This window comes from Triticum aestivum, chromosome 2A (assembly GCF_018294505.1).
Source record: "Triticum aestivum cultivar Chinese Spring chromosome 2A, IWGSC CS RefSeq v2.1, whole genome shotgun sequence".
In the NCBI taxonomy this organism is placed as follows: domain Eukaryota; kingdom Viridiplantae; phylum Streptophyta; class Magnoliopsida; order Poales; family Poaceae; genus Triticum; species Triticum aestivum.
In genome coordinates, this window is record NC_057797.1 from 65,573,306 (window position 1) to 65,592,531 (window position 19,226).

The 19,226-nt window shown below is 49.9% G+C and overlaps 1 protein-coding gene across 2 annotated transcripts; it reads right to left on the bottom strand.

Moving 5' to 3' along the window:
• Positions 1–845: 845 nt before the first annotated feature.
• Positions 846–2,170, bottom strand: LOC123184742 (uncharacterized). 2 transcript variants are annotated; one of them, XM_044596813.1, is made up of 4 exons: positions 1,966–2,170; positions 1,745–1,876; positions 1,381–1,554; positions 846–1,115 (listed from the first exon to the last, which is right to left on the bottom strand). In XM_044596813.1, exons 1-4 carry the CDS (start codon positions 2,044–2,046, stop codon positions 1,026–1,028), a joined length of 477 nt encoding a protein of 158 aa, XP_044452748.1. In that variant the 5' UTR covers positions 2,047–2,170; the 3' UTR covers positions 846–1,025. The 2 variants fall into 2 exon arrangements, with proteins under 2 accessions (XP_044452748.1, XP_044452747.1); XM_044596812.1 differs by having other exon boundaries at positions 1,373–1,554.
• Positions 2,171–19,226: the final 17,056 nt, after the last annotated feature.

The window sequence follows — 19,226 nt, forward strand, 5'->3', positions numbered from 1 at the left end:
TGGTATGCAACGTTCTAACCAACCTAGGAGATGCGTCTCTCTCTGTTGTCATGCGTGTGGATAAGGCAAAACCGCCCATGAAAAAAAGAACTATGTCGTACAAGCAACAAGCCAGATGAGTAACTCATACTAATATTTCCTTTGTTTTCTCATATGTCTTTGAGGGGCGGTGTGTGTGGCGGCGTGGGAACTGGATCCTCTAATATTAAGAAAAAAAGTTAGAGAAGCTACAATACTCTAACTTTCCCTGTTTCTATCCATATGATTATGGATAAAACGATTTAAATTAATTTGCAAACTGATGATCTACTCTGTACATTTATAGTAATTAGATACAAACAAATTGATGGTGAAACAAAATTAATTTAAATTATTTATATCTATATAGTAAATACCAAACGTAAACAATCTGTTAACTACCTACTAGTAGTCTCTAACTTCCCTTCTTTATTTTACACTAGGCTAGCACTATAGCACCGTGACTTTCCTTCTTTCTGTTAGAGGATCCGGTTCCGGCGGCGTGGGGGTGGAGGGGTGGGGGGGTGGGGGGTAACAACTTTTCATTAAGCCGCATAACAGCAGGATATAGTACACCCTCTGTCCACTATTGTAAGACATTTTTGCAGTTCAATTTAAACTGCCAAAACGTCTTACATAAGTGAATTAATAGAGATAGCATCATATTACAGAACAGAATGAACAGCTGAAAACGCGAGGAGATGTTGGTCTAAAACCTAAAGGGGTGCAGCAGGGAGGATGGCCCTTCTTAGCTTCTCGCCATCTCACATGCAAATTCTACACAAACGGTGTAACTGATAAATAACACCTTGCCGGACTACCTGCAATTTCGATAGAATTACCATCATCACTCATCAACAGATAGTACAAGGTGAATTGCTAGAGATTGAGCTGGATGTATATATCATCGCAGCTCATCCGGTAGATCGAGAGAAGAGCCATGAAACTATGCAAATGGGCGGGCCGGCAGATCGAGAAGAATATGTGGGGGCACGTAAAGCAGCTAGCTACTGATCCCCTTGCTCCGCGCCGCAGTTGGTGATGGCGTGCTGCACCGCCCGCCTGATGACATCCTCATCCACACTCGCCGCCTGGTTCTGCATCACCATATCGAGACAAAAATAACCGAGCATCAGCACAGATAATTACGATCCATCCATCAGTCGGTCGCACGCCGTGTCGCTAGTCACGACACCATCGAATTATTGATGAGATAATTGTAGGTTTATGGTTCAGACTATATATGGGCAGCAGAGGTGGATAGAACATGTTGGTCTGCTTTACAGTTGAGTTCGATCGGGGATCAGTTCATGATTGAGGAGGCATTGTCGCGTAGGGGTATGTTTGTACGTACGTACGTACCTCTCCTCCTCCGACGGCCTCGAGGCGGAACGTATCGGCGCAGGACGCCGTGGCCTGGAGCACGGTGAGGCCCAGCTCCTCGAACGCCTCCAGCACGGCGACGAGCAGCCCGGGGCAGCTCTTGTCGGAGGACACGTTCACGAGGAACCCATGCCCTAGGGCTTCCACGCTCACCTGCACAAGTGCAGTGCAGACGCACGCAATAATTGATTATAAATCATTAATCTTACATCATACCCCACTGTATTACTATGTGCCACAGTGCTCTCCCGTTCATAGTACATAACCTAAGCTTCAGAACCGGATAATTCAGGTCCTCCATACAGTATGCATACACAGTGCGGTGATAGGTGTGTGCGCGTACCGTGGGGAAAGAGTTCTGCTTGTGCGAGTGCGCGTCTTCCTCGCGTGCGATCTCCTGGTTGAGCCTCGCGATCTTCTGCTTCAGCCCCTTGATGTACTCCGACGCGTCCATGACTATGGAAGGATTGCTCAGCTGCACCGCGATTTTAGATTTAAAAACATACATCAAGCTAATGGCAGCATAAGATCACACCAAGGGCACCGAAAAGAGGCGTGGGTTACCGCGTGGGAGTGAGTGATGGAGCGCAGAATCTGCATCTTCTCCTGTAGAGCAGCTGCTGCCTTCTTGCGCTCCCTTGACATTATGCCCCTCTCTCTGATTGTCTCTTCAGTTAATCCTTCACGTGCTAATCCAAATGGAGAGAGAGAGAGAGAGAGAGAGAGAGAGAGAGAGAGAGAGCTGCTTCAAGGGGATGAGGATGAAGAAGCTCCGGGCGCACACGTCTTTATATAGTGATCGCCGGAGGTGGTCGCTCACGTGACCTTATTGCGGTTCAGGGAATTGGATGGAAGATGGGATGACGAGGAGAGATTCGATTCTAGGTAGTAGGTTCAAAACTCGGTTTGGCTCTTCCTCCGGCTCTTCTTTCCTTTCCATGCATATATGCCGCCGAGAAATGTAAAGTGTACCGTCAGTTGCTGCCCACCCGGTGCCCACTGTGTGTGTGTTTCTTGCATGCGGATGCATGTATACAACAGTTTTTTGAGATGCACCGGTTTAAAAAACAATATCATTTCTGAAAATTCCAGGGTGGTCGACCATGGGACACCCTTTCCACCCTGTAAATCATTGGCGTCGCTGCAGCAATATGAAAGTCGCGCAACAAGGCATGTTTTGGAGGAAAGTTAATTCATTCCCTAGCTAAACTAATTTGTCATGCATGTGCCTTCATCGAATACTGTTTAAGGGCATCTCTAGCCGATCATCTATACTAAAAGTACCAAAACAACTTCCTATCCCACTCTACTATTTGTTTTTAGGGAAATCTCTATTCCACGGCTAGCAGATCCCTATCCTATAAATTTTAGTTTCGCAAACTTTGAAATTTAAGTATCGCTCAAACATTCGAACAAATTGATCATATTTCAACATAAACTAGAGAATTTAAATGCATCACATCACAAATATAGAGATCTTGTAGTTACATGTACTCGCTTCCTCTTTGCTTGACTCTCATCGATCTCCTCGACCTCCTCCTCCTCCTCCTCCTCCTCCTCCTCATCCATCATCTCGACTTATCTCTTTTGATTATAGGGCATAGTCATTCGAATGTCATCAAGCCCAAGTGTGTGGCGTGAATTCAATTCATTCATGAAAACTTCAGCATCATTGTTTGTTTCCTCACTACAGAAGTAATGTCAAATCTAGGGTTTGATCCCTCGGGATGGGTGGCGGTGAAACCGCCCCACCAGTTACCCACTCAAACGCATGTAAGAGGTAATTAAGGTGCAAACAATATATGTTCCACCTTGCTACAAAATCAATGATGGAGATTTTGTCCTCTTAAAATAACAGTTTTTTTTCTTCTCATATCACCCTCTTAGCCGGGTTCCAATATCTATCAGTAACTAAGAGAAATGACACGTAGACTCGGGTACATTGGACCATATTAAAGGTCAGCTTGTGATCTGCACTCTGCGCATATAGGATGGACCAACGTGCTATATTCATTCCAAACGATGGCAACGACCTCTTCCCCTTCCCCACCCCCTCGCCCCTCTGCCGGTAGAATTGTATGTGCGGTATTCACTGGATTCAACACAATTTGATCAAGGTCTAGAAAAATCATATATAGGTCATTTTGGCGCCCAACAGTTTTTTTTCCCGGACGGAAAAGGAAAGCTTGGCAGAGACTGGTTTGAACCGCTCCTCTTTCGGCAGTCGGGCCGGGGAGAGCGATGTGCATTAATCTAGTCCAAACATTTTCGGGAAGCGCCAACCCTCTTTTGGGAAAGGAAATAAAGTAAAACCGAAAGTGGACAAGTTGGGAAGTTGGAATTAATATGCCCGTGTACTGTACGTACGTTGTAGGCTTGCTGGCTGGCACCGGCTCGTCGATGGTGGCGGCATGCATGGCACGGGCCGCGCGGCCCTTTCCCCCGCGTCGACGCACGGGTCGCCTGGCTCATTCGCCGGCGGGCGCCACCACTAACATGGCATGTACGTACGTCGCATACATACACACACACACCACCACCCACGCGTAGAGTCTGGTCGACGGCTCCGCCTCCAACTCATCATTCTCTGTATGTCTGGCACTGGAGACACACATGCGCGCGTCCTATTTACGTCGGGATGGCGCGCGCACGTTCGGTGGCGTGTGGGCTTGAGCTCCCCTCCGGCGGTGGTCGAGGCCGTCAGAGGGATGGGAGGGCAACGATGGATCGATGGTGGTGGGGGATCAGGGCGTGCCAAGGACGAGGGAGCTCTCGACCGGCCGGAATTCCGTCCGTATATCCGGGGGGAGATCGGCGGGGCTTGCATGCGATGCCGAACGCCGATAGGGATGCCTGCTTGTAGGAGTAGTTTGTTTAATCCGAGTGGGACGTACGTACGCGTCTTCTTGGTACTGATTGATTGGGTCGTGGTCTTGGACTGTTGGTGGAGGACCGGGATTTATTCACGTACGTACGACCACGGTCTCCGTAGGAAAGGAAATTGATCAATGGCCAGGTGACAACGGTCATGCATTGCGTTGCGTTGCATAGATTGGGTGTTTGTTGAGCCCAGAGACCTACTTATTAGAGGGCGAAACTTGAGGTATGAATAGATCCAACTTACAACTACACGCCAATTTCATTTGTATTTGATCGACCATTCCAGCCAGCCTTTCTTTTCGACTACGTAGATGTAGAAATCACGGGCTCCTGCCAAAGGTGGCACCGTGTCCGGCAATAACCATCTTGCCTCTATCTGCTCTGTGGATGGATGAGCCTGTGTCCGGACGTGGTCAGCTCGATGGATGGATCGATCGATAAGCGTGCGCTGCGCCCCCGTCCAATCTCCAATGGGGGCGTCCATCGATCGATCGGCCTCAGCGGTCACAGCTAGCTAGGCGTACTTGGACCTCGGTCACATGACCGTGTCGACGCATGCCTAGGCCATGGGGCGGAGCGGCAGAGCAGAGCTCGCCGTACGCCCGCGCGCACCCGTCCATGCACGCGCGAACGTACTCTCGTGACCGCCAGCCAGGGCGCTCCCCCATTGGCCGCCCGCCCGGAACCTTGCATGCACGCATGCATGGGCATGCGGCCTCTGCGTAGGCGTACTCGCAATCCAACGCCCTAGCTCCGCGGACGGATCACATGCATGCATGCGATGATGCGATGAGCGCTGGCTCGTCTCCCCCGGCGGGCCTGGCTAACTGACACGCGCGAGGACGGACGGCGGATTCCTTTGCACGCGGATCCTATGAAACAAGGCACGCTACGCACCGTGCTCGCCGGAAATCCGGGTGGAGGAGAATGTGACGCTGCCAGAGACTGCCAGCACGGGAAACTACATTCCATGCCCGTGGCATCCCATCACCCCTGCGCCTTTTTGGAGGCATGTTTCCGTTCCCTCTGTCTCCGGTGGCAGCGACATTCCGCGCCCGCATGGCCGCACTCCCCTATTCCATTGGGGAGCTCAGCCTCAGCTAGCTAGAGGCCGGCCCACGTGAGGGTGAGACCGACGGTATACGCCACCGACCGGCCTGGGTGGACGTACAGGCTGCTAGCTGTGCTTACGTTTCGGCCGCATGGAATTTTGACAAACGTCTCGTGAGCTCGGCCTGTCCTCAGCTTGTTCTATGTGCCTGCGCGAGCAAGCAAAGTACTCGCATGCATAAATGCATTTGGGCAGTATCCATGTAAAATCTGACTTTTTGTCTTGCATGCGGCATCAAATGTGCAGTCCTTCGTCTCTTCTTCGCTCTATTCTGCTTTTAGTTTTTCTATGTAAACACAAGTACCCTTAAGTCTTTTCCTCAAAAAAAAGTACCCTTAAGTCTACTGTTTTTTTTGCAGGGTGAAAAGGAGTTTATTCTAAAATTATAGGGTTACAATCTCGAAACAACTGCTCCTCACAACATGGAGGACTCGAGCTCAGCCATACCGCAGTGCGACACTCGGTACGGCTATAATGTGCCAGAAAATGTGTTACCCTATTTTGCTCTCTACCAATTTTACAAGTACCCTTAAGTCTACTATTACAAAATGTGTACGTGCAATGCATGTTGATATAAGGTAGGATGTCAATTGCACGTCAATATTATATTGGGTATTAATTGTACATTAATATATGATTAAAGTTCACATCGACATTTGGTATGCTATTAACTATTCGTTAATCATATTGACCGCTCATCATTGAAGCAATCTACGTCGTTGAATTGGTATGGTTTGATGGACCAAATTAGTTTTTTTAGACAATCTCGCGAAGCTTTATTAAGTCGTCACAATGTTTACATGGAAGAAATTAAGAGAACCGAGTTGACCTAACCAAACATGGCGGCCAGCCCCTAACGATAACGCATGCTTCACTAAATTATGAGCCTCGGTATTCGAGCTCCTAAATTTATGGATGAAATTACAAGTATGAAAAAGTACAAAACGGTCCTTAATCTCCTGGACGATTGCACCATATACTGCTCCACTACTTTGCTGGATGGTTTGATGGACCAAATTAGTTGGATCTGTCTCTTTGGATCTTTTTATATTGGTATATACTAGTATATACTCTCTCTGTCCGGAATTAATTGTCGCTGAAATGAGTGAATCTACACACTACAACACGTCTAGATAAACTCATTTCAGCGATAGTTAATTCAGAACGGAAGTAATAATATATAGATAGGTATAGATATGGATTTAAATGAAGAAAACAAATAGTAAATGGAAAACACCTGTTTTTGGTATCTAGGCTATAAGGTTGGTGTCTTGATTTTATTACCACACATTCTTGGTTCCACGAATGTTTAACCGTTCTGAACTAATCCTTCACCCAGCTACCCCATTGAAAGTCATTTTGATCATCACATGAAGGCGATTCCACACATGTGGCAGCCAGCGAACACACACACAAAATATGGGGAAATATAAAAAGGAAATAACTCAACTAGTTTGAAAAAAAAGAGCAAACAAGAAACAAATTAAGCACATAATGGGGAAGATTCAAGTTACTAAGGAAAGTCAAATATATTTTTAAACAATTTTTTGAATGAAAAATCGCAAGAAAAAATAACTTTAAGGGAATTTTCGAAATAGCATGCACTAATAAATGTAAGAAGTAGTGTAAAAAGAAAAAGAAAACTTTTGGGATTTATCAATTGCATGATATATTTCAATAGTTATACATTTAAAATATCCTAAAAATATCTTTGATGATGATTGTGTGTGTGTGTGTGTGTGTGTGTGTTTTGCATTTTCATTAATTTTTGTTTAGTTGTGCTGATAGGACTACCTGTTGTGCAAAATCGTCGCCACCTCATATCAAAGCAGCTTCTAATCAGGCAAGAGACCGAATCTAGGCGGCTTTCATATTAAAGGACCAAAAGTGTCTGATATTACAGTTATGGGTCAAGCTTAAACTTTGGCAGTTCTTGACGAACCAAAAAATGTTACTTTACTTTCCAAAAGAAGATAAGAAGACATAAGATCGAAAGACTTTGTAGTAACACTCGCAATAGGTAGAAACTAGGTTGGTTAGGCCATGGACCATGGGTTGTGGGTACTAGTTCAACTGCGTATGAATTCAAAATTTGGTCATTTCTTCGCATGTTCTCCAACTATTTGCATCACATTAATTAAATGGTTCAATAAATAATGGGACACCACTCTCCTTACCATTACATATTTGTATGTGATCCAAGCTAGATATTATGATAAGCACATGGATCCATGTGTTCATCATGCATAACTGAGTATTAGGGCATCTCCAACAGTCGTATGATCATCGTTGGTTAAATTGCCACCTAGACTATTTTGATGACATGGTGAGGGATTCCTCGATTAGGGGGTTCCCGGATATCCGGGCTATGTGATGTGGGCCGGACTCGTGGGCCGTGAAGATACAAGATGGAAGGCGTTCCCCCGTGTCCGGATGGGACTACCCTTGGCGTCGAAGGCAAGCTTGACATTCGGATATGAAGATTCCTTTCTCTGTAAACCGACTCTGTATAACCCTAGCCCCCTCCGGTGTCTATATAAACCAGAGGGTTTAGTCCGTAGAGGCAGGAATAGTCATACAGGCTAGACATCTAGGGTTTAGCCATCCCATTCTCGAGGTAGATCAACTCTTGTAACCCTTATACTCATCAAAGTCAATCAAGCAGGAAGTAGGGTATTACCTCCATCAGGAGGGACCGAACCTGGGTAAACATCGTGTCCCCTGCCTCCTGTTATCTTCGATCCTTAGACGCACAGTTCGGGACCCCCTACCCGATATCTGCCGGTTTTGACACCGACATTGGTGCTTTCATTGAGAGTTCCTTTGTGCTGTCAGCAGAAGGTTCGATGGCTCCGTCAATCATCTACAACAATGCCGCCGTGAAGGAGACTTTTCTCCCCGGCCAGATTTTTATATTCGGCGGCTTCGCGCTGCGTGCCAACTCGATTGGCCACCTCGAGCAGATCGATAGGTACGCCCCTGGTCATCGGATCAATTTTGGGAACCTAAACTATGTCGCAGACATCCGAGGAGACTTGATCATAGAAGGGTTCGCGACCCCCAATTGTCGCTTTGGCCTTGGATCTAGAACAGGTTGTCAGGTCTGAAGACGGGAGTTTCGAGCCCGCAGGACTCTCTGCAACTATGGAATTTTCTACCGGAGATCCGGAGGGGGTGAGGGAGTCCTGGACTAAGTGGTCCTCGGGCGTACGACCTGTTATCTATTGGGCCGGACTGATGGGCTGTGAAGACATGAAGGCCGAAGACTGTACCTGAGTCCGGATTGGACTCTCCTTGGCGTGGAAGGCAAGCTTGGCGACCAACTATGAAGATTCCTTCTTATGTAACCGACTCTATGTAAACCCTAGATCCCCCCCGGTGTCTATATAAACCGGAGGGGTTAGTCCGAAAAGGATATATATTCATTACCATAGTCATATAGGCTAGGCTTCTAGGGTTTAGCCATCACGATCTCGTGGTAGATCAACTCTTATAACACTCATATCCATCAATATCAATCAAGTAGGACGTAGGGTATTACCTTCCTAGAGAGGGCCCGAACCTGGGTAAACATCGTGTCCCCTGCCTCCTGTTACCATCGATCCTAGACGCACAGTTCGGGACCCCCTACCCGAGATCCGCCAGTTTTGACACCGACATTGGTGCTTTCATTGAGAGTTCCACTGTGTCGTCTACGAAAGGTTCGATGGCCCCTTCAATCGTCTATAGCGACACTGTCCAAGGAGAAACCTTCCTCCCCGGACAGATTTTCATGTTCGGCGGCTTCGTACTGCGGGCCAACTCGCTTAGCCATCTGGAGCAGATCGATAGCTACGCCCCTGGCCACCAGATTAGATTTGGAAGCTTGAACTACGTCGCGGATATCCATGGAGACTTGATCTTCAATGGATTTGAGACCGCGGCGATCGCTCCCCCTCGCTCCGATGAACATGACTTAAATCTGTCATCGGATCACATCTAGGGGATGGTCCCTGTTGCTGCAACAGCCTTAGAACTGGAGCAGATCGTGCCATCCGAAGCCACAGAGTCCCCGGCGTTGGAGCCGCACATGGACTCGGCACCTCGCGATATTTGCGCCAATAGAACTCCGGATTCGTCTCCGGCTATAAGTCCCGGACCGGGTACGCCTGCGGACACCGAGCTGGATCGGTTATCGATTTTTGGATTTAGCGCCGCAGACATCTTCCAACACTCACCTTTTGGTGATGTGCTAAACTCTTTAAAGAACTTGTGCTTGGAGAAGGACTCACAGCCGAACTATGTTCGGTTCGAGACAGAGGCTGATGATGGGAAATTTTGTTTCCCACCCACCACCCACTTCATAGCCACCATCGATGATTTAACCGACATGCTCGATTACGGCTCCGAAGACATCGATGGTATGAAGACGATGCCGACCAGGAGCAAGACCAAAACCCGCCATTTACTGGACGTTGGACGGCCACCTCTTCGTATGATGTGTACATGGTCGACACACCTAAAAAAGCTAGCGACGATGACAAAGGAGATCCAGTTGCGAATAAACCTTCTGAGACATAGTCCAAGCGTCGGCGCCCTAAACGCCGCTCTAAGCCTCGTCGCTCCAATGACGGAAATACCGGCACCGGAGAGAATAGTACTCTGGGCGACGCCGAAAACAACGAAGACCCTGTCGGGGCTGCATCCGAATAGGAGGAACAAGACAACGGGCAAGATAACCCTGATAATCAGACCATGCCCAATGAGCCAGACGATGATAGTTATCGTCCAGACTCCGAGGATGATGAGAGCCTCGGCAATGAGGACATCATCGTGCCTGAGGCACCCCTCGAGCAGGAGCGCTTCAAGCGCCAGCTAATAGCCATCGCAAGAAGCTTGAAGAAGAAGAAGCAGCAGCTTCAAGCTGATCAAGACCTGCTCATTTATAGGTGGACTGATGTCCTGGCAGCCAAAGAATACGGCCTCAAGCACCCAGCCAAGAGTTACCCAAAGCGTAGACTGCTACCTCAGTTCGATGAGGAGGCACCAAATCCCATACCTCCCTCACGCAATGCGGACCGACCACCACGCGGTCGGGATAGTGTGGCAGACCGACCACCCCACGGTCGGGATAAAGCGGCAACTCAGGCCGAACAACAGCATGCCCCACCACCTCGCAAAAACAGGGACATAACAGCTCGGGACCATACATACGACTTTTGGCAGGAGCTGGACAGTAGAGCAGAACGCACCATATCAATCTATGGATCGCGAGGACGCTTCCCGACTCGGGATGACGGCTACCTATTCGAGCGTGACAAACCTAGTCACACCCGGGCCGATGACCGCAGACGCACTCCATTGGAGGTGCGCCGTGATGCGGCCCGATATAGAGGCGCCACACACCCTCTCTGCTTCACAGATGAGGTGCTGGATCACGACTTCCCCGAGGGGTTCAAGCCCGTCAATATTGAATCACACGACGGAACAACTGAGCCCGCAGTATGGATTGAGGACTTTATTCTCCACATTCACATGGCCCGTGGAGACGACCTCCACGCCATCAAATACCTCCCACTGAAACTCAAAGGGCCAGCTAGACACTGGCTGAATAGCCAGCCCGAGAATTCCATCGGCAGTTGGGAGGACCTGGAAGAGGCGTTTCTTGACAACTTCCAAGGTACATATGTCCGGCCACCCGATGTCGATGACTTAAGCCACATAGTTCAACAACCTGGAGAATCAGCCAAAAAATTCTGGACTAGGTTCCTAACCAAAAAGAACCAGATCATTGACTATCCGGATGCCGAAGCCCTAGCGGCCTTTAAACACAGCATCCGTGACGAATGGCTAGCACGCCACCTCGGCCAAGAAAAGCCGAAGTCCATGGTAGCCCTTACGGCACTCATGACCCGCTTTTGTGCGGGAGAGGATAGCTGGCTGGCTCGTAGCAAAAACACAGCCAGCGAGACAGGCCCCTCCGAGGCCAAGAACAACTCCGGAAAGATCCGGCGCAACAGACACAAACGCCGAAGCAATGGCGACAACACCGATGACACCACCGTCAACGCCGGATTCAGCGGCTCCAAGTCCGGACAGCGAAAGAAGCCCTACAAAAGGAACAACAAGGGACCATCCAGCCTGGATCACATACTCGATCATCCGTGCTAGATACATGGTACCCCAGACAAACAAGCCAATCATACCAACAGAGACTGTTGGGTTTTCAAACAGGCTGGCAAGTTAAATACCGAAAACAAAGAAAAGGTATCACAAAGTGAGGACGAGGACGAAGAGCCCCGTCAGCCGAACATCGGAGGGCAGAAGAAATTTCCCCCTCAAGTCAAAACGGTGAACATGATATACGCTACACACATCCCCAAAAGGGAGTGCAAGCGGGCACTTAGGGATGTCGACGCGGTAGAGCCTGTCACCCCAAAATTCAATATGTGGTCGTCATTCCCGATCACCTTTGATCGTCGAGATCATCCAACTAGTATCCGGCATGGCGGTTCAGCTGCACTGGTCCTCGACCCAATCATCGACGGATTTCACCTAACACGAGTCCTAATGGACGGCGGTAGCAGCCTCAACCTGCTCTATCAGGATACAGTGCGGAAGATGGGCATTAGTCCCTCACGAATCAAACCCACAAAGACTACCTTTAAAGGAGTCATACCAGGCGTTGAGGCCCGCTGCATGGGCTCAATCACGCTGGAGGTGGTCTTCAGTTCCCTGGACAACTTCCGAAGCGAGGAGTTAATCTTTGATATCGTCCCCTTCCGCAGTGGCTACCATGCACTACTCGGACGAACCGCGTTTTCTAGATTCAATGCGGTACCACACTATGCTTATCTCAAGCTGAAGATGCCCGGTCCGCGCGGTGTCATAACAGTCAACGGAAACACAGAACGCTCCCTCCGGACAGAGGAGCACACCGCTGCCCTAGCAGCAAAGGTACAAAGCGACCTTCTCAAGCAGCATCATAGTCTGGCTGCCGAGCCCCAGGACATCATTAAGAGGGTCCGAACTACACTGCAACGGGACAGCGCAGCTCATCAAGAGCTCGATTAGCAATTCGGCCTCCATCCCAATCCCGATGAGGTAGTGGAATTCATACCATGCGTCCATAACTATGCACTCAAAATTCCATGGGCATCGACGGAGGCACAAGCTATCTAGGGATCCACGGTTCGGCCAGACCGATCCCGGACACACATATAACTTTACTATCTCCTTTTCCCTTGTTTCAGGTTTCTCCTATGGGGGCCTCCTTTGACGGCCTGATTAACGATCCCGTCAAAGGACAAACACACCGGATTGACACGGAGCACAGGCGCACATGGGAAGCCCTAGAGGCTAACCATTTTTCAGGACCCACGCGCAGTCCGCCTTCGGGTATGGCATGTCAAATAGCCGGTTGCTTATTGCATTATTTTGTACCAATGTGCTTGGACGCATTAACCCAACTATAATGGAAACAGTTCATGATCCAAGTTCAAGGGCTCCGGATCCTATCTCTGTTTTCCTTTATATTACTTATTTCCTAGCAGCCGTACACTCTGGTACGTTTCATATTAGCCAGGGGCTCCCCATCGCCCCATGATACGGCAACAAAGTCCGAACAATCCCTAAAGATAAGTTCGGCACCCTGAATTTAGCATTATATGCGTTGGCTCCGAATCATGTCTTTGGTCAATAGTTGGGTTCCCCGACTCCTGTGCTTGCTACCCTATGTTCCGCTAAATCAGCTAGGGTAGTAAAGGAAGAACTACTACGATTGTGCCCTGTCCTTGACCAGATGAGCACCTCAGTAGAGGAAGCCAAAAACTGACTGTAGTGATATGGCAAGAGCCGGTCAGCTGTTCGAGGGTCACAAATCGTTGGAGATTTTTTCCACATTATGCGAAAGATCGGCACTTCCCGATCAGATGCTGACAGCACCCTGGTTCGAACCAGGGGCCGCACCTACGCTTTATTATAAAACTCCTATGGCTAAGTGAGGGTGTTTAAGCCGTACAGTATGATTGCCTTGTTCGTTGCGCTAAACAACTCCTTCAAGGACCATATAATTGGATCAAGATTGTTTAGATTCCATCCCGAACACCTCCGTACTACCTACGTGAGGGCAGAAGCCGACGACTGGCCAACCCTCAGATTACATACAACACGGCCGCACATGAGGAAACAATTCAAAGCATAACAATATTACATTACAAAACAGGCTTTGTTCCCATAATACAAGTCAAAGGTAACATGAATACATTTATTCAAATACAATGTCCTGCGAACATTGTGCTGCCGCAAGGCGAGAACCCTCCAAGACATCCGCAAAATACTGTTCGGGTGTGCGGCGTTCCTTGCTCTCCGGTGGCCCTCTGGTCACCTCGACGGTGTCCATCTTCACCCACCACATCTTGCAACGGGAGAAGGCCATGCGCGCACCTTCAATGCAGGCCGAGCGCTTGACGATGTCCAGCCGAGGACAGGCGTTCACCATCCACCTCACGAGTCTGAAGTAGCTGCTTGGCATAGCTTCGGCTAGCCATAGCTGGATTATGAATCCTTCATGGCTAGTTCGGCCACCCTATGCAGCTCCACCAACTGTTTCAGCTGATCGGTGAAGGACACGGGATGCTCTGGCGCCGCATACTGCGACCAGAATAGCTTCTCCGTAGAACCCCCTCCGCCGGCTCGGTAGAACTCCGCGGCGTCTGATACACCGCGGGGTAAATCCGCAAAAGCTCCTGGGGAACTTCGAACCCGGGTTAGTAAAAGCTACTGCTTCTCCGCATACTTGCTTTGCATCTTAAATGCCTTACCCGCCGTGATCTTCTTGGCCTCCTGGATCTCCTGGAGGGCAGCTTGGGCCTCATTCCGTGCGGTCTCCGCGCTCTAACGAGCCTTGGCGAGTTCGGTCCCTTGAACCGACGCATCATGCTTCAAGGCTTCGCATTTCTTGACCGCATCCTGGAGCTCCTGCTGGATTTCTTTGACCCGGGCCTTGGACTTCTTACGAGCGGCTTGCTGCTAGACAGCCTTCTCCTCAGCCTCGCCCAGGGCCTTCTTCAGGGCCTCGACCTCGATCGCAGCTCCTGCACATATTACGACACAACAGTCAATATACAATGCGTATCCTTTCTAAACACACAACAAGTCGTCACTCACCTTGCTTCTCCTAGAGCCGAACCTTAACCTCGCCGAGCTCATTCTCGGTCCGCTCCAGCCTCTGCCTCAGCTCACAGACTTCGGCAGCATGGGAGGTCATGGCCAACAGCGACGCCTGCTTATTTATACAAATTACGTTAGTCTCCTACAACAGATGATTGATCCTCTGTCCGGTTCTTCTTGCCGAACACCGGACAGTGTCTCAGGGGCTACTGGCTACACGGGGTTTTTATCTTTCTTACCTCGAAACCTGTCAATAGGCTGCTGCAAGCTTCATTCAGTCCACTCTTGCCGGACTGAATCTTCTCGATCACCGCACGCATAAGGACACGGTGCTCGTCCACGACAAAGGCGCCTTGAAGCGCCTCCATCAGGTTATCTATTGCCCCTGGATGGACAAGGGCCACCGGTGGAAGCGACGCATACCCCTCCTTCAAAGGGGGTTGCTCGCCCGACTCCAGAGCCATATGGGCCTCCAGAATCGTATTCGGCTGAGGGCCGAACTGGATACGGCCCTCTACGCCAATCTTCATGGGGATCGGCTCCCCCATGTGTCCGGCAATGGAGGTCTCGCCTTGTGGCGCCTCCCGGACAGCGTCCTGGGCTCCTCCCCGGTTCGGAGCGGTCCTCCGGATAACACTTCGGTGTCATCCCTAGCCCCGGGGGAATAAGCAGGCGATGGCGACATGCTCGCCATCTCCGACGGAGCCAACGAACCTCCAGATGAGGATCGCTGGATAAGGTCGTGGGCCGGACTGCAATAGCACAATTAACTATGTCATGATAATGAAGAGATTGGGTCAGATGTGCGCATGAGCGAGCCGTGTCACTTAAGATGCGGCCTGGGGCTTAGTGCGGGGGCGTCTCTCCAGACTGCTATCAACGTCCCACGCGGTGTTGACCGCTGGGACGCTCTTCCCCTTATTGGGCGTGTCCGCCTCCGGATGCACCGAAGCCGCCCTCTTCTTCTTCCTCTCCTCGGGGGGAGGGTTGTTTTCTTCCTCCTCCTCCTCTTCCTCGCCGTTGTCCTCAGGGACAGAGGAATGGGCTTCGTCGTCTTCGGACGTCACATCCGAAGTGCCCTTGCGATGGGGGCCACCCTTGGCCCCCTTGGCCTTGTTCTTGGACTTCTTCTCCGGTGCCTTATAAGGCACCGGCACCAGCATCTTCGCTAGACGCGGGATGACCAGTTCTTCAGGCAGCGGAGCCGGACACTGGATCCGCTTCGCCCTCTCCATCTAGTCCTGGAAATGCAATGATAAGCTCAGACATCATCCTTGAAACAATTAAGTTGGGGATACATCAAAAAATAGCATACCTCACTGGCGAGGTGTTTACAATCGTGACCACAGTCTGAATCCGTGGCCGGTGGCTTCTCGTTGCCCTTAAAGAGCAACTTCCATGCACCTTCGTGAGTAGTCTCGAAGAGCCTCACCAGAGTCTGATCCTTCTTCGGGTTGAACTCCCACAGGGGACGGCTTCGGCGCTGGCACGAAAGGATCTGGCGAACCAGCATCACTTGGATCACATCAACGAGCTTGACTTTCTTGGTTGACATGCTCTGAACGTGCGTCTGCAGCACTATCACCTCATAAGGGGAACCCCAGTCCGGACTCTTCTCGACCCAGGAGGTGAGTCGCGTGGGAGCGCCAGAGCGGAATTCGGCAGTTGCGGCCCAGGTGGTGCCGCAAGGTTCTGTGATGTAGAACCACTGCTTCTGCCACTCCTTCATTGTGTCCACAAAAGTGCCTTTGGGCCAGGATACGTTGGACAGCTTGCTCACCATAGCTCCTCCGCACTCCACATGCTGGCCGTCCACCACCTTCGGCTTCATGTTGAAGACTTTGAGCCACACCCCGAAGTGGGGTTGGATGCGGAGGAAGGCCTCACACACGACGATAAATGCCGAGATGTTGAGAAAGGAATTCGGGGACAGATCATGGAAATCTATCCCGTAATAATACATCAGCCCGCGGACGAAAGGGTGGAGTGGAAACCCTAGCCCACGTAAGAAATGGGGGAGGAACACTACCCTCTCAGTGGGCTTCGGCATGGGGACGACTTGTCCCTCGGTCGACAGGCGGTGAGTGATCTCCTTCGCCAAGTATCCGGCCGCCCGAAGCTCCGTGATGTTCTCCTCCTTGACGGAGGAGACCATCCACTTGCCCTGACCTCCGGATCCGGACATGGTTGCTTGGGTGGAAAGGAGATGAGAACTTGGGCGTTGGAGCTCAAGATTGTAAAGGCGGAGACAGAGAGAGGGCGTGAGAGAGGAAGAGGGAATCCTTATCCCCTTATAAAGGAGACGAATATTGAACGCCTCCTCACTCGCCTTAAGATTCACCTATTCCCAAGGGCTGTATAAACGGCACGGTTGGGTTACCCACGCCCATATTGATGAGAATCCCATAATAAGGGGGCACGATCTCTACTTCGACAAGACGTGCCAATGGCAACCATGTCTCGAAACGTGGAGCGGCAGACGAAAAATGGTCCGAAATTATGACCGGACAGACGTGATGTCAGATTGTAAAAGTTGTAAGAGGATTAGACTCGTGTAAAAATATATATTGTCTCTACGGTTATGTATGGTGTGTATGACAGGTCCGGGTACTATCATCACATCCGAAGACTATCTTGAAGTTCGGATAGAAGGGAACCCACCTTGCAATGCCGAAAACAATCTGGGCGCCGGACTCCTCGTCATTGAAGCCAGGTTCAGGGTCTACTGAGGGAGTCCTAGACTAAGGGGTCCTCGGGCGTCTGTCCTATTATCTATTGGGCCAGACTAATGGGTTGTGAAGACAAGAAGGCCAAAGACTGTACCTGAGTCCGGATTGGACTCTCCTTGGCGTGGAAGGCAAGCTTGGCGACCGACTATGAATATTCCTTCTTATGTAACCAACTCTATGTAAACCCTAGACCCCCCCGGTGTCTATATAAACCGGAGGGGTTAGTCCGGAAAGGATATATATTCATTACCATAGTCATATAGGCTAGGCTTCTAGGGTTTAGCCATCATGATCTCATGGTAGATCAACTCTTGTAACACTCATATCCATCAATATCAATCAAGCAGGACGTAGGGTATTACCTCCCTAGAGAGGGACCAAACCTGGGTAAACATCATGTCCCCTGCCTCCTATTACCATCAATCCTAGACGCACAGTTCGGGACCCCCTACTCGAGATTCACCGGTTTTGATACCGACAGGGGGCGGCGTCAGTGGCAAACCCGAAGACAAACCGATCCCCCCTTGACGCTCAATCGCCGGACTCTCCGCCGGACTCCAAGTCCGAACTCTCAAGGTCGGTGTTTAGTAAGCGGGACCAGGAGGCTCCTACCCCGGACAGCCCTGCGGACTCTCTTTCCTCTGCCCAAACCTCGCTTGTGAACGAGGTTCTGGACTTGATGCGATCACTCGCCATTATGGAAGGGTCGCTTCTGAACTATGCCCAGCCCGGACTAGGGGCTGAGAGCCGGGAATTATACATCCCACCCACCACCCACTTCATAGCCACTGTCGAAGACCTAACCGACATGTTGGACTACGCCTCCGAAGACATCGACAATATGGACGACGATGCCGGAGATGAACAAGGCCAAGACCCTCCGTTTATCGGACGATGGACGACCACTTCCAGATACGACGTGTGCATGGTGGACACACCCAAGGAGGATGACGACGGCAAGAAGGATCCGGATGAGGACAAGCCTGCCGAAGCCCCTCCAAAGCGTCAACGTCGGCAGTGCCGCTCAAAATCGCGCCGCGACAAAGACAGTAATACCGGCGCCGGAGATGATAGCACTCCAGAGAATGCCGTCGGACCTCATCCTTGGGTCCCCAGACGTCCATCGGACCTGGCGGGACAGGCACAACCTTGCACGAGCTGAAAACCGTATACGACCTTCATCCGAATTACATCGTGATGTCGCCCGATACAGAGGCGCCACGCACCCCCTATGCTTCACTGATGAGGTAATGGAACACCAGTTCCCAGAAGGGTTTAAGCCCGTGAACATCGAATCATACGATGGCACAATAGATCCCGCAGTATGGATCGAGGATTTTCTTCTCCACATTCACATGGCTCGCGGTGATGATCTTCAAGGAAATATGCCCTAGAGACAATAATAAAGTTATTATTTATATTTCCTTATATAATGATAAATGTTTATTATTCATGCTAGAATTGTATTAACCAGAAACTTAGTACATGTGTGAATACATAGACAAACAGAGTGCCACTAGTATGCCTCTACTTGACTAGCTCGTTGATTCAATGATGGTTATGTTTCCTAACCATAGACATGAGTTGTCATTTGATTAACGCGGTCACATCATTAGAGAATGATGTGATTGACTTGACCCATCCGTTAGCTTAGCACAGTGATTGTTTAGTTTTTTGCTATTGCTTTCTCCATAACTTTTGCATGTTCCTAGGACTACGCGATCATGCAACTCCCGAATACCGGAGGAACACTTAGTGTGCTATCAAACGTCACAACGTAACTGGGTGACTATAAAGATGCTCTACGTGTTTGTTGAGTTGGCATAGATCGAGATTAGGATTTGTCACTCCGTGTATCGGAGAGGTATCTCTGGGCCCTCTCGGTAATGCACATCACTCACTACAAGAAATATGTTAACTTATGACCTTCTGTCAGTGACCCTCGAAGAATTGGT

What these genes read in the sequence shown, in the direction of transcription:
- LOC123184742 (XM_044596812.1), bottom strand. Translation starts at nt 2,046, where the DNA reads ATGTCAAGGGAGCGCAAGAAGGCAGCAGCTGCTCTACAGGAGAAGATG. An exon ending in CCATCACTCACTCCCACGCG is followed by an intron (nt 1,877 to 1,965) that starts GTAACCCACGCC and finishes ATCGCGGTGCAG; the next exon opens with CTGAGCAATCCTTCCATAGT. An exon ending in AGCAGAACTCTTTCCCCACG is followed by an intron (nt 1,555 to 1,744) that starts GTACGCGCACAC and finishes GCACTTGTGCAG; the next exon opens with GTGAGCGTGGAAGCCCTAGG.